Below are 15291 nucleotides of genomic sequence, written 5' to 3'. Positions count from 1 at the left end.
AGGATGTCAGATATTAGTCTGGTCCAATATTGACATATTGTTGGGATCAAAACTTGGACAAACACTGGACAGTTTCAGTTGAAACAGTTTCAGCTTTGGACTGTTTCCACAGTTTGTTTAGAAACACTAAGGATTCAGAACAACTTCCTGACAGATGACATTTTTGGGACACTCTGTTCTTCAAAGCTTCTATAGAAAGAAACACATCATTATTAACATGACTATTCAATATGAGTGAACACACATTATTGAAGACAGCTCAGTGAAATGAAGTGAAACTGAAGGAATCATTCTTAGTCTGCTGAGAATAGAAGAACAATGAAAACACTGAATGGAACAACCAACATTCACAGGAGCTTTAGTTGTGGATTCAACATCTAAGATCTACAATAGTAACAGTCAGTCAACTGACCTCAGAGTCTCCAGTCTACAGTGTGGACTCTGCAGTCCACCACACAGCTGCTGCACTCCTGGATCCTGAAGGGTGTTTCCACTCAGGTCCAGTTCTGTCAGATGGGAGGGGTTGGACTTCAGAGCTGAGGCCACGACTTCACAGTGAGTCTCTGAGAGTTCACATCCATAAAGTCTGTGAGGACACATATATTAGAAAAGCTGTTATTATGACAGAGACAATATATTGAGTTGGACATGAAATAAGAATTCTTCTCACGCTCTGTCACACTGCACACGCTTCATCTTTGTTCTGCTTTCATCTTGGACAGGAAGCAGAGAAAACTCAGTTCCTTTGGAACTTCCACAACAGGCCTGTCCCTGTTTATTCCAATGTTGGACATTTGTTCACATGTGGCAGAAAAACATCAGTGTGTGAAGAGAAACAGAAGAAAAATTTGTCCCATGGAAAAACCATTGGAAAGAAAAAGAAGAACTGTGTTCATTCACTGGACAGACAGAAGAAAACAACAGGAACATCTGCAGCTTTTGGACTGACACCATTTGGAACAGCTCAAGAACATCTGGGACAAAATCCAGCTGCTGTCATTCTCACAATAAACAAGAGGAACATTATGGTGATGATCACCCAAGTGAAAAATCAATCTATTGTTTCAGACTTCAATTCTACTTTTAGCAGATAAAGTGTGTTCACACATTTTACTAAGTGTATTTGTGCTTGTGTTGAAACGTAGTAAAAGTACATTTTTGGTGAGTCTCCAAAGTACAAGATTAGTCAAAGAGTTACTGAGACAAAAAAAGCAGATTCAAAGTAAATGTTTGCAAAGTATATTGAAATGATATCATTACTTCATTAGTCATTTAGCAGATTTCTTCAAAGTGCACTTTACTTTCAACAAATTTTGAAGTATATTTAGTGATATTTTCCAAAAGTCTGTTCATGGTTTGTGTTTTTACTTCAAATTGTGTCATTCTCTTCCAAATATAATACTATGCCTCCATTTGACTTGAGCTCTATTTCAGTAGACTTATTTAAAGAACACAACGCATGTGTTCCTGGCTGTGGTAAAGTGGACTCTTGGAAGTGGTCTAATTCCTGTGGACAAAGTTTCACTTAAAAATACTCTTTCATACTACATGTTTACTTCATGTGTTTTGTATGTTTGGACAGAATTCTTCTGAGAACTATGCAGAATCCTGAAGACCACTAAAATCCATGTTAGTCCCATAGTGGTGCAGCCAAATAATACTTTGACCTCACTAATAGAAAACACAAACTGTTGTTCCTGTTTATTGTTGTTACCTTGAATGACTTGTTTTGTTCCAAAGCCCTTAAATGGCTGGATTTAATAGTGTTAGAGTTCAAATCAATATTTGTTGGACTGATGTGTTTTGGACTTTGTGTAGGAGTTCAGATTATTTTCAATCCTTTTAGAACGTCTTCAAAGTGCACTGGGCTTTTCAAAGTAAAAGCATTTGAGAACATGCTAACAGGAAGTAGTGCTTTTAGTCCAACATCATTTGATTGGAATATAAGTAAAGTATATACATTTCTATTTTTTGGGCAGCAAAAGTACCCAATAATACATGAAAAATAGGTTTTTCATGTACTAAAGCAGATTTATAGTGCAGCTTCCAGCAACTTCAATGGTTTCATTTTAACACAACTTCAAGTATTTCAAAGTATTTCAAAAGTGTACTCAATATACTTTTAGAAAATATACAAAAATAGATTTTTTTCACTTGGGCACATCTGGACTTACTTAGCCTTTCTGCTGTTCCTCACAGCTGGAATCAGTCTCAGTCATCCTTGGTCAGATGTGTTGTACTTCATCAGGTCCAACTCATCCAGAACCTCCTCTGACATCTGCAGCATGTAGGCCAGAGCTGAGCACTGGATCTCAGAGAGACTCTTCTCTGATCTGTTCCTTGGCTTCAGGAACTCTTGGATCTCCTGATGGACTGAGTGGTCGTTCAGCTCCATCAGACAGTGGAAGAGGTTGATGCTTCTGTCAGGAGAGATATCATGTCTGTTCATCTCCTTCAGGTTGTTGATGGCTCTCTGGATGGTTCCTGGATTGGTTTCTGTCTGACCCAGCAGGCCTTCTAAGACTCTCTGGTTGGACTCCAGACAGAGGCCATGAAAGAAGCGGACAAACAGGTCCAGGTGGCCACTTTCACTGTCCAGAGATTTCAACAGGAAGTAATCTAAGGTTAAGTCATCATCATAATCACTATCGTAACTATCATGAAATGTTTTTCTCCTCTTCATTCTGTACTTTCCCCACAGGAACTCCTCCAGTACCTGTGTATTCCTGTCGTTGTAACAGTGGACCATGTAGACTGCAGCCAGAAACTCCTGAACACTCAGATGAACAAAGCTGAACATCATGGCTTCATTCTTCCTGCCCCTCTCCTCTTTAAAGATCTCTGTGAACACTCCTGAGTATACTGAGGCTTGTCTGACATCAATGCCGCTCTCTTTTAAGTCTTTCTCATAAAAGACCAGGTTTCCTTCTTCCAGCTGCTGAAAAGCCAGTTTTGCTAATGACTTAATGTCTTGAAAACACTTTTCGGAGTCTTCTGGACCGTATTTCTTTTCCCTCTGTTTGATGTGAAACCACAGGAACTCTGTGTACATCTCTGTCAGGGTCTTGGGCAGCTCTTCCACCTCTCTGGTTTCCAACAGATCCTCCAGAACTGTAGCAGTGATCCAGCAGAAGACCGGGATGTGACACATGATGTGGAGGCTTCGTGAGCTCCTGATGTGGGAAATGACTTTATTGGAACCCTCCTCATCTGTGGACCTCTTCCTGAAATACTCCTCCTTCTGTTGGTCTGTGAACCCTCTGATCTCTGTCACTATGTCCACAAAATCTGGGTGGACCTGATTGGCTGCTGCAGGTCTGGTGGTTATCCAGAGGCGAGCGGAGGGAAGCAGTTTCCCCCTGATGAGGTTTGTCAGCAGCTCGTCCACTGAGGTGGACTCTGTCACTTTAAATTTAAGTCTCTGAGCTTTATCGGTACTACAGTCCAGCTGGAGGCGACTCTCATCCAGTCCATCCAAAATAAACAGGAGCTTGAATTCACTCTTGTCATAGTTGGTGTTTCCTGATGACTGCAGCTTTTGAAAGATGAAATTCAGAGCCTCCTCCTTGATCCCAACAGTTTCCTTAATACATTCATGCAGGAGCTCTGCCAGACTGAACCGGTCTCCCTTCAGTGGATTCAGGTGACGGAAGGTGAGGGGGAAAAGCAGATCCACGTCCTGATTGGTTCGTCCTTCAGCCCAGTCCAACACAAACTTGTGCACAAGGAATGTTTTTCCAATTCCTGCGATCCCATTGGTCAGCACTGTTTTTATGGGTCTGTATTGTTCAGGAGGAGGTTTGAACATGTCACAGGGTTTCACTGGTTTCTCTGTATCGGTTTTCTTCCCTGCCATCTCAAGCTGCCTGACATCGTGCTGTTTGCTGATGTATGTGGAGGCTCCAGCTGTGATGTACAGTTCAGTGTAGATCTCATCCAGACACTGCTTATCCTTATTCTCTGTCCATCCTTGTGTTGCACACATGAACCTGTCTTTGAGGTTTGACCGGAGCATCTCCTGATAGTATGTGATGGACTGTGGCTCTGGTACTGGAACCTCCACAACTGAGCCAAACATAGATGGGGAAGAACATAAAAGCATTAGTGCACATGTCTAAAGATGCAGCTTCTTTTTACTATGTGACTGTAATTACAGCCTTATCATGTCTGATCCATCTGTCCAGGGATGTGATCTGTGTCTTCCACTGATTCAAAACAAGCAGATTTACCTTTAGTGTGAGGAGCTGCTGAAGGGTCCTGAGGAGGGTGAGCCTCAGACGTCTGAGACCAGAGGGGTCCTGGTGAGAGACAAAGGGGGGTGTCTGTTATTTTCATAGTTACGTTCATGTGGATTTGGTTTAGTGTCATTTTTAATGGCCACATGTTCAGACTCAGGTGGACAACACTGCATGTCTTCCTGCTCCAAATGAAACACCAGCCAAGACCAGGATTTTCTCTTAGAACAGCACCAGTGTAATGTTTTCATCACTAACGTGATATCATCTTAAATCACAACATGAACCTTCTGAACTTTCAAGCAAATTCCAGTTCAGTGAATTTCAACAAGTCCACTGTCTGGTTGTGGGACAGGATTAAAGTCTAATTGGTAAAACCTGAATTCTGTTAAAAAAAACAGCACTGTCCTTTCCTCTTCCTGTTACTGACCTTCTGGTCCTGAGCTGATGTCTGACAGACTCTGCACCAGGTCGTTTCTGGGAATCTTCTCTAACACCTTCTTGGTCACCTCCACAGCTCCATCAAGTCCATATCTCTGCTCCATCAGACTCACAGTGTCAGGTCTTCTTGCAACCTCCAGTTGGCTCCTTCTGATGCCTTCCTGCTCCAGGAACCACTTGAACTTTTTAAATTCATCTTCTCCCAGATCCTCTAGAATATCTAATATGTCCTCTGGTCCCATTGTGAGTCCCTGGTGAGATCAGAGACCAGTGTCAACAGTTAGTTGTGTTATTGTTTCTACTTTTGTTGGAGTTTTTACCGGAGCCTGTTCTGACAATGATGAAATAACAAAAATCCAGATGAATTCCAGATGTTTCTGGAGACAAACTCCAGCTGCCCTGAGTCCAATTTAAACCAAGTGTGAACAGATGGAGTGAGACACTAAAATCAACACTGAGTTCACAAACAAAAAATGAATCAAAGATACGTAATTATTACAAAATTGAAAAAGGAAATGTTTGGAATAATTTGGACTTCAAGTCAAAAACCATATTTTGCTTGTTCACACTTTATTTAGTGTATCCACAGGCTGGAGTGTGTGGGCAGGACTGCAGTGTCTGTTCCACTCACTGCTACTGTCCACCTGTTGGTTCTCTTTAGGGAAACTACACAGAACAGGTCCATGAGAAAAACACTGCTGTGTGTTTCTGGAACAGGTTTTCTTCACCTCACAGCTTAAGGTCATGGTGTTTGATGGTAGATGAGCTTTGTCTTATTGTGAGAAACCAAACTAAAGACGTTCCAAACTGTGAAATATCTGAAGAAATATTTTCTTCCTGTGCTCGCTCAGTAAGGATCCACCAGGACTCCTACTTCTACTCATTCTGAACCCCAGTCCAACACGGACTCATCTTCAGCTCAGTTTACAGTAGGAACTGTCTCTTACTGAGGGTCTCAGGATCCAGGTTCAGGACTGAAGGTCACAGGATCAGGTCTGGACCAGTCCCTCTTCACACACAAACAGCTCGATCCTGGACACTCTGGTCTCTGTCTGTGGTACTGACCTCTGCAAACACAAACATGGTTTTATTGATTTCACATCAATCACTGATCAATTGACTGTTTATGGAGCCCTGAATCCACAAATGCTCACAGACAGGAAGTTTCAAAGTTTCTGAACCAGGCCATTCAAGTGAAACAGTAACTAAAACAGAAAACAGGAAGTCCAGCCACATGGACATGAAACCAGAGTCCAGTGGACTCAGAGCAGGCAGCATAACAGCTGGCTTTAAAGCTGGGCCTCTGTTCTGGGCTCAGCTGCAGCTTTAATGTGGATTCTTCAGCGGATCAGGACTTTGTGTCCACAGGAAGTCACGGCCTGTTGTTTCCTCCTTTAGTTTCAGCAGCTGTGTGTGGACCCAGGTTCTTCCCTCCACAGTCCACAGAAAGAAAAGTGAGTGTGAGCTTCCAACAGTCAGATCATAATAATGTTGGATTAACACTCACCTGCCTCAGCTTCACTTTTCCTCCTCCGGCTGTCTGCTCTCAACATGGAGTCTGAGCTCACCGCCTGGACACTTCCTGTTGCGCCACATGAAGTCACCTGACTCTATGGTTACAGCAGTACCACTATATACACATGAGTACACTACCTGCTCTGATCTGGGTTTAATGTTGTACTGCAGCTCTACTGGGTATTTCTACTTCTGGGTACCGTACTTCTAGCCTCCTTTTTAGTGTATTTGCAGTACACTTTGAAGTACACAGCAAATAAACTGTGATATATACTGTTAGCTAGTACTCACATTACACTCCAATCCGTTTAGTGTATTTGCAGTACATTTAATCATACTTCTGTTGGTGCAGTACACTTGGAGCACAGTACTGTTGTACCTCTAAGATGTATTTCATACTACAACTATACTGCACCAAGTATCATCAGCAAACCCACAGAAGCTGATGGGGCCTCTTCAGCTCTACAGTCCACAGGGAGGAAACTGATTCCCAGACTGGGACAGTACACAACACAGTATTGTCAGTACTGCAGTACTCCCATGGAGCTGTCTGGTCTTTCTGTGGATGTATTTTAGTCCGGTCCGTGTCCCAGGTTTGACCCCGGCTCGTCTCCCTCTGTGTCATCTAAGTGCAGCTGAGCCAAAAACCCAGTGTTGGATGTTTGAGCCTCAGCAGCACCACCTGCTGTCCAAAGCAACAAACTACCTGGCTGAAGTCACAGCTCCTCACACATCCTGCAGTACAACAAGGACTTTGACAGCACTGGACTGCTGATACTGGTCTACTGTGAACTCAGGGAACTGTAGTGCCCAGACCAGAACTAAAGCTGGTTCTCTTCCTCAGTGTGTTGAGCTGTAGAGCTGGATATCCACACTGATCTCCTGATTCCAGTCAGGATGATTCTTTCATTTGACAACCACACATTTTTCTTGGCAAATGGAAAAGGACTCAAACATGACACATCTAGATTTGAGGCACACATGACCTCACTGAGTTCAGCTCATGGCTCATTGTCCCAGTACTTATATATACTGCCATAGAACTTAAACTTAAACTCCCCACAATGGGTAAATTCCTTTACCACCCAAGTGCACACACAAACACACCGTGCACCCGGAGCAGTGGGCAGCCAACACTGCGGTGCCCGGGGAGCAGTTGGGGGTCTGGTGCCTTGCTCAAGGGTCTCACCTCAGTCATAGTATTGGGGGTGGACAGGGCAGTCCAATGGGCCAGCTGGCTATTCATGCTGCCCACCGACAATTCCTGCTAGACCTGAGACTCGAACCTGTGACTCGCAGGTTACAAGTCTGACTCCCTATCTGCACAATCACATCTGGATTTGTTTCCCATCTAAGCCTCTAAATGTCCAGGCCAATGAACTGTGTCCCACTCTGATGGATCACATGAAACAGGAAGCTTCAGTCTTTTTGAGCTTTTCATTCCAATTAGCAGGAGATCCTTAAGCTGAACAACAGAAATGAGTCCAACAATAAACATGCAACACAATATCAGTGGGCAACACTGATGCAAAGAAATCCACACCAGACTGTGGAAACCAGCTCAGTCTAAGACTCAGCACAGACCAGTCCAGGTCACAGACTGGACTATAACCAGAACACATTACTGGTGGTCCAGATTCACTACAGACAACACACTGATATGAAACAGACTGAACTTCCTAAGGCACCAAATCAGCATTTCTGCTGAACTGGCTCCACTGACCTAAAACAGACCCTATATAAGAACTAAATCCAGAGTCCAGGCTCCATGAAACACTGACTGACCCTCTGCTCTCTACCTGCCAACATACTGGTCCTCACAGTCCAAATAAATGCACTTGGAAATCAGTGGGAAAAGATGCTGCAGAACTTGCCTGATAATCCTCATGTTTTAGGTTTTCTTCAGGGTCACAGTGATCCAGCTCCAGATGTCTGGATATCCCTGGGTTCACTGCAAACTGGAGCTGCTAACGGCTAATTCGGCCCCTTTGATGGACACAGTATCAATTCAATGTGGACAATTCTGGGCTAAGAACACGGTGCTACCAGAAAACAGCAGAACCAGTAGCTGACACCATAACAGCACATTTGATGAGCTTCCTCCGTTTGAACCAAAAGTCCAGTTTCATCCAGAGCAGAGAAAGGTTCTCTACCAGCCAACTAACCAAAACAGCACAGCCCCAGACTGACAGAGACCTCAAATGACTGCAGACAACACAGCAGTGGCCCTTTAGTCCTCTGGCTGCGGTCACTGTGGCTCTTTTCCTAATGCTTCTGCAGGTCTTTGTAGTCTTTTGGACTCTTTTCCAGACCAGCTGTGTGGATCTGAACCTGTTTGAGGTCTCTGTGGTCACCGTGGCCAACGCTTCGTCTACTGGTTGTTGTGGGTTTGTGGCTCTGTGTAGTGTTTGTGGGACTGTGTGGAGGACTGTGGACAGTAGAGGCAGCAGGAGACCAGGACTGAGAAGAACAGGACCTGAGCAGTGACTGTGTAGCAGTGACGTGCGGTGAGGTTCGTGGCTAGTGAGGCCCTGACACTTCAGAGTCCGATTCCCAAACATATGAAGCCAATAGTTTATTGACCATTGGATTGGTAGCTGCACATTAACTACTGGTTATGTTTCATATCTCATTCTTTCCACACACATGGGTAAGGCACATATGTTATTCCATTTATTATATATTATTACATCACATATGTGGCCTGAGAGAAAGAAACAACACAATTTGGACACTATTAATCACCAATTCCAACTAGAGTTAACAATAGAACAAAAGGACTAGACAAAGCCCCCCAGGAATCCCACCTGGGGAATCTAACTGGAGAAGGAAAATATAAAGGCCCAGATAAGCTTTACAAAATGGGACTGTAGACCATGTTGCAGTTCACGGTATCCATTAAGAAACCACTAAAACAGAACCATTAAAGTACTTTACTGATAACAAACTAAGAAAAAGAATAAACCACAATAAGACCCCTTCCCCAACACACCCACACCCTCTCACCTAAATCAATCCCACGAGCCAAGGCTCGGCCGTGGGGGAATAAGGACCAGAGGGGGGCTGTACGAAAAAGACAGAAAAACGGCCCAAACACAGCAAAATCAATAAATCAATCAATTGTGCACCACAAACCAAGAGGGGGGGACCACCACCATGGACATCTACCACCACGACACCAGGGCATTGGCTAACAAACAAATAAAAATTACTAGGACAAATAAAATAACCAAAAAAAAAAAAAAAGATATTATTCCCATCAGGACATGAATGTACATGAAGGAATAAACAATAGGAAACAATCCAATATTTCCCACCAGAACAGTCAGGTCAGCTGAAAACATATTCAAAACAAAGTGCATTCCCAAAAGTCTTCTTTGGTTGTTGACCTTTTTAAGGCCCATTTGTTTGGTTGATTTTGTCTTTGTTTGCTTTTCAATTCATTCAATTTCTCATCCAGAGATTTTTCTACTTCCACCATTTCTGCTTTCTTTTCCTTTGCTCCCTTCTTTAAGCTGTTAGATTTGACAATTAGAGTTAGCTTGGCTGTTTTCTCTGCCTGGAGAGCCAATTTGTCAGCAGAGGTCTCAAGTGCATCTATGTCGTCTTTCAGTCTTTTCTGCTTCCTTTTAACTTCCTCAATTTCATCCAGCACATATTTTCTCTCAGTGTTTTTTTTCCACTTCATCTCTCTTTCTTCTCATATCCTCAAGATGTGTAATGCATCTCTGTCGGGCACCACCACCTGACATCAATAGCTGTTTGTCAGTTGGGACATTCTCGGTGCCACCCACAGCCCTGAGGTCCAAAATCCACCTCTGTGCCATGTACCAATCTTCTGAAAGGTTCTGATCCTCAACTTGACGGCCGATTGAAAATCCACACTCTACAGAGGCTTGGCCATGTGAGAGGAGGAGGAGTTGGTGGCAGAGTCTCCATAGCTTTTCATATGGTTTCTGTGTGGACTTCCTGTCATGCAAAAATGTGTCAACCCTGTCTGCGTATGGATCCAAGTGGGACAACTGTGAACTCTGAAGCAGCACAATCTCATCTATGAATTGATTGTAGAGTCGAGATAAGTCGTCACAGTCTTCTTCATTTACACGGTGGACATGCACAAGGTTTGTCAAAGCCTTCCTGAACTTAAATATTCTGACACCTGCATCTTTGAAGGTCATTTTCCTTGGATCCAGGAAGGAAAAGTGAGAGACAAGAGGAGATTTGAGGGGGGACTTCTCCATCAACTTCTGGACAGTTCAAACCAAGAACTTCTACCTGCTCCTGTGAGGCCTGGGCCCAACAAGGACAAAGACACAAAATAGTTTCAAGTTAATATTGAAAAACAAACATAGTGATGCTCATTTCTGATGATCTCAGTTTCTGTTTAGAGTTAAATGCTGAAATTGAATGAAAACAATCTCCATATATATTGTATTTGTAAAGTGGTTTCCACAGGACATATCTACTAGTAATATGCACTGCAGGACTATGGGAAACTAAATAGTTTGGGTCAAATTGAATTGATTAAATGAAGTTTGGATTCAAACCCAAAAATACCTGCTGGGGATTGTTTTCCAGAATCTTCTCCATCAGGCTGTTAAAGATGTTGCTGCTCATGGTCTCATCAAGAAAAGTCAGAGATTTCAAACATGGGTCAAGTGTAGTGCTCATATGAAGAAAGTGCACAAGTATTGAGTCAGATTCTGGGTTTGTTTTCATGAAGTCAGATAAAATGGCAGATTTGACATCGTTACCAACTGTTGGATCTATGTCACTAACTTTCATAGACTCCAGGATGGTGTGTTTCAGGGGCATTATCACTGAAACTGTTGGCAGCTGTTCTGTGCTCAACCATGTTCAGTTGTTTAAGAACCCGAATGATGTCCTCAGCTACTTTTCCATCTTCATCAGACAGAGGAACAATGTCCTTCATGTTCCTCTTAACACTCCTGTCTGGAAGTGCTGAGAAAACAGCAGCCTGTTGTTCAAGGTAGTGCTCAAGCATTGTCATAGCTTGAGTTCCACCTGGCGGGAACATCCTGAATCAGCTTGTGTGGAGGCGGTCGGAGCATCTCCTGTTGGTCCTTAAGTTCTGCTGCAGCAGTGGTGCTGACCACCTTTGGCAACATCTGGTTAAGGCCCATTCCCTTGTGTGGTGCCAGATTAACTGTGTGAGCAGAACATCCAATATTTGCTGAGAATCCGGCTGCTTCAACTGCATCAACAATATTTGGAGCGTCATGTGTTGTCACAGGAATAGTGGATTTTCCATCTGCTGCAGCTCCCTGTAGTATTTCCCACAGATCATCACTTGTGTGGCTTTCATAGACAGCGCGTGTCTGCAGAACAGGATGTGCAATGACCCAGTTGTCCGTAACGTGGTGCACCGTGATCCTAATGAAGGACTGAGCTGCACAGGAGGTCCACCCATCCCTAGTTAAAGCAATGAACTTTGCATCGCTCAGCTCCTCCACCAGTTTGGCTTTTACTTCGCACATTAAAAGTGTTTCCTGTCGGATAAGGAAGTTTTGGGAAACAGATAGTCTGCGCTTTGTCTCCGACACACAGTCCATTGGTGGACTCCACTGGAAAACCACAATGTTCCCACTCAGGAGACTTAAATATGTCCGGGGGTTCTGCGATCTCAACACTACAACAATGGGCAGCAGGGGGCGTGAGAGGACCGCGATACGTATTGTGGCTGGTGTTTGTGATGTTGTTGCACCCCGAGATATTACTATTGTACAATTACTAGGATGTTTGACAACACAAAAATATCTGGATTTGGCAGAAACAGTGAGATGACAGACAGACATCACATCTCCTTTTGTCAGACATGGATATGGAACAAAATAAAAGGGAAGTGATCAGACATTTGATTCTTGGAGAAATAATTTAATCCCAACATTAGCTCCCTTGAAAAACCTTGTAATGCTCTAATAATCCAAACAGTCCTGAGCTAGATGAAGCTTTAATCTGTGCAAACCAAACGATCACTTTAATGGAAGGATTTCTTTCTTTTTGCATTCACTAATAAACAGATTTTCTCATTGGCTAGCTCCACACTGGAGAGCTGCTTAAAGCTGGAATTCTAACTCAAAGTGACACTGACACTTTGTTTTCAGATTTAATACTGTAAAGCTGCTTTAAATCAGTGGTTCTCCAACTTTTTAGACCAAGTTCCACCATAATGACCAACATTAAAATACAGTAGCGTAGTGGGCCTAACTATTCAGCTACAGCTCTGCACAGTTAAAAAACCAGGCAGTTTTCTTCCTAATAAGAAGATTTCTTGTTGTCAGCCACTTTAACATTGGAAATACACAGTTTGGACATTAGAACTGCACTGTGCTTACACATAGCTGAATAAATAAGGGAAAGAATGATTCCATTAAAATGACTTGGACCGAAAAGTTCAATAAAAACTGTCCTGTACTTAAATGGACAAAAATACTCAAAGATTCAATGACAATGTGTTGTTTTAACAGGAATTGACATTTAATTTTAGTGATTCCTCTCTGTACCACTAGAGGGAGCCTGAGTACCACTACTGGGACCCGTACCACACTTTGAGAACCGCTTCTTTAAATCAATGTGTTGTATAAGGCGCCATATAAATGAACGTGATGTGAGTGGAGTGTCGATTGCAGAGCTGGTGCAAATGTCTCCACATCAACTCAACAGCCTTCGGGACTCACATTTCAATAAGAGCTAAAAACAGCAACAACATTCAATCAACATTTCTATGGACCGACCTGTTTCCGATTCCTCAAGTGCCGTCTTGTGTGTAGATCCAGATGCTTCTCCCTCCACTTTGACAGTTTTACAACAGGCTCTGGACCTGGAAAAGTGATGGTCCTCTGGATCTCTGGCCAGACTTTCTTTTTAATCTTCTTTGCTGAGGCAAATGAATCATGAAGATCATAAAGCATCTTAATAATTTGGTGCACCAGATCCTTTTTTGGTGGATCAACCAGTCACTTAATGAATAATACATGAAATCAGTCTACAATCTGAGGGAGAGTTCTCTTGATCCAGTGACGTTCTCCTGATCCAGTGACGTATTTACTGTGTGAAAGAACTTCAATGATACCAGTCAGTTGTCTTTGGAAGATTTATTCAGCTATTTCCAATATTTCCACAGGAGGAAACAGAGGGAGAACTGATCAGAGACATGAGCTGAATTAAAGAACCAAACATTAGAACAGTCTAACAGCAGCTTGTTTGCAGTGGTGGAAAAGAAATCTTAGAATCCATCTGGTTTGTCCTTCATTGTGCAGAACACCATGTGATTGGTGATCTGTCTGGAACTCTGTCCATTTCTGTTCTCTTCGGGGTGTTCAGTTCCCAGATTAAAGTGATTCTCCACAGATTTGGAATTTCAAGACCTGTTGAGACTTGGAAGGATCTGCAGGAACCTCAAATCAAACACAGCCTGTAGTTCTTTGGGCGCAGGTGTTTTCCTGAGCCAAGACAAAAACACAATTTAGAAAGATTTGACAATGAAATGAGCAAAAACACTTTATAAAATCAGACTTTAAAAATTAGATGAAGACAATGTTTCAATGTTACTCACAGGATTTGTCTTTGGAACATTGAGTCACTGTTTCCCCAAAAAAGCCAAACCTGTTGGAACAAACCTCAATTAGAAGGTGAGTAAATAAATAATCAGATTCTCTTTTCCTCCTTTTTATTTCCTCCTTCTCTCAGCAGGCGTCCACATACAAGGAGTCATCAAACCCTCAACTAGCTCCAGACAATACACTGCACCACCACACATCATAGATCTGCAACGTGTGTGTTCTGTCCAGTCCCTGCTGACAATCCCATCAGATTTCTCCTCAGTTCATCACAGGCTGTAGTTTGGATTCATTCCTTCACATTATGGATTAAACTGTTCACTGCTAGAATTAGATCAGACTGAACTGAAATGATCACAAACCTTAAATTGACCTGATTTGCTGATTCAGAGCCCACATGACCTCTGACAGAACCTATGACTCAGCCCACTGCTCTGGTCTTCACTGTGACTTTAGGGTGAATGAGGATTTGGTTCAGACTGGGATCCTGTTTGAAGACGGACTGGAGTTTTTCCACTTTGTTGATTGGCTACTGATAAATTCTCATGTGAGACATTAAACTGATCCTGCTTCAGTGCAAGTTAGCTATAGATGACTATATTGATCAACCCAGTGTCCATGGTGACCGACCAGGCCAAAGTGAACCAGTGTTTGTTGGATTGAAATGCAGGAATTAAGCTCAACCTCAGCTGCCTGACATTGATCTGGATAAAAGACTGTTTTTGTGTTCCTGACTCACTGACTTCATCAGCAACAGTCGTCTTCACATCAACTCAAACACATGATCACAACAAGCTTCTGGCTGATCTGATTGGCTGACTGTTGTCTCTCTCTCTGTCTCTCTGTCCAATCCTGAAGCCTGTCCCTGTTCTCCTCTCACAGCTTCACTGAGAAGGTTGGAGCTTTACAGGAAATCCTGGATCTTTGCTTTGATACTGGGTGATTGGACTGGGTTTAGTCCAGTCCTGCTGAAAGCACCATGGACTGACTCCAGCCCTCTACTGACCTCAGAGTCTGCAGGCTACAGTCTGGACTCCGGAAAAGATCATGCAACTGCTGCACATCTGGATCCTTCAGGTAGTTGTCTCTCAGGTCCAGTTCTCTCAGATGGGAGGGGTTGGACTTCAGAGATGAGACCAGGTAACCACAGCTGGTCTCTGACAAACTGCACCTCCTCAACCTGAATAAAGAAGCAAAGATGTGACGTTAGAAACCAAAGTTCCTCTTGAAAGTGTTGAATGTTTCAGAATGTGTTCAGAGCTGAAGAAGGTTTAGAAAGTAGAAGTTTAGAAAGTGGAAACTCCAAACAGCTGAAGCCAACAGGATGCAGGTTCAAAGGAGTCCCATCCAAAAAGGGACAAAGAGCTGTCATTAATATGAATGCCAACATGCTGCTGCTTCAATAAAGACGGAGTGACTTCAGCTCTGAAACTCTGCCAGCTCCACCTGTGGCTCCATCTATACAAACTCATGTTGTGCAGCCACATTTCTCTGAGAGGGAAAACAGCCTTTCCCATGAA

At 43.1% G+C, this 15291-nt stretch overlaps 1 protein-coding gene and 1 long non-coding RNA gene across 2 annotated transcripts; both read right to left on the bottom strand.

Annotated features, from left to right (window-relative positions):
• Positions 1 to 2193: 2193 nt before the first annotated feature.
• LOC113121987 (protein NLRC3-like) lies at positions 2194 to 5906 on the bottom strand. Its single transcript, XM_026292875.2, has 5 exons — positions 5624 to 5906; positions 4666 to 4927; positions 4230 to 4298; positions 2471 to 4065; positions 2194 to 2199 (listed from the first exon to the last, which is right to left on the bottom strand). Exons 2-5 carry the CDS (start codon positions 4916 to 4918, stop codon positions 2194 to 2196), a joined length of 1923 nt encoding a protein of 640 aa, XP_026148660.1. The 5' UTR covers positions 4919 to 4927; positions 5624 to 5906.
• A 2550-nt stretch (positions 5907 to 8456) lies between these two features.
• On the bottom strand, positions 8457 to 14833 carry LOC113121562 (uncharacterized). Its single transcript, XR_003294756.1, has 4 exons — positions 14778 to 14833; positions 13768 to 13817; positions 12947 to 13654; positions 8457 to 10481 (listed from the first exon to the last, which is right to left on the bottom strand). It is a non-coding gene; the product is annotated as an uncharacterized LOC113121562 (long non-coding RNA).
• Positions 14834 to 15291: the final 458 nt, after the last annotated feature.

The sequence above is a fragment of the Mastacembelus armatus genome, chromosome 20 (assembly GCF_900324485.2).
Source record: "Mastacembelus armatus chromosome 20, fMasArm1.2, whole genome shotgun sequence".
NCBI classification, from domain to species: domain Eukaryota; kingdom Metazoa; phylum Chordata; class Actinopteri; order Synbranchiformes; family Mastacembelidae; genus Mastacembelus; species Mastacembelus armatus.
This window is presented reverse-complemented; position numbering and strand designations above follow the sequence as displayed.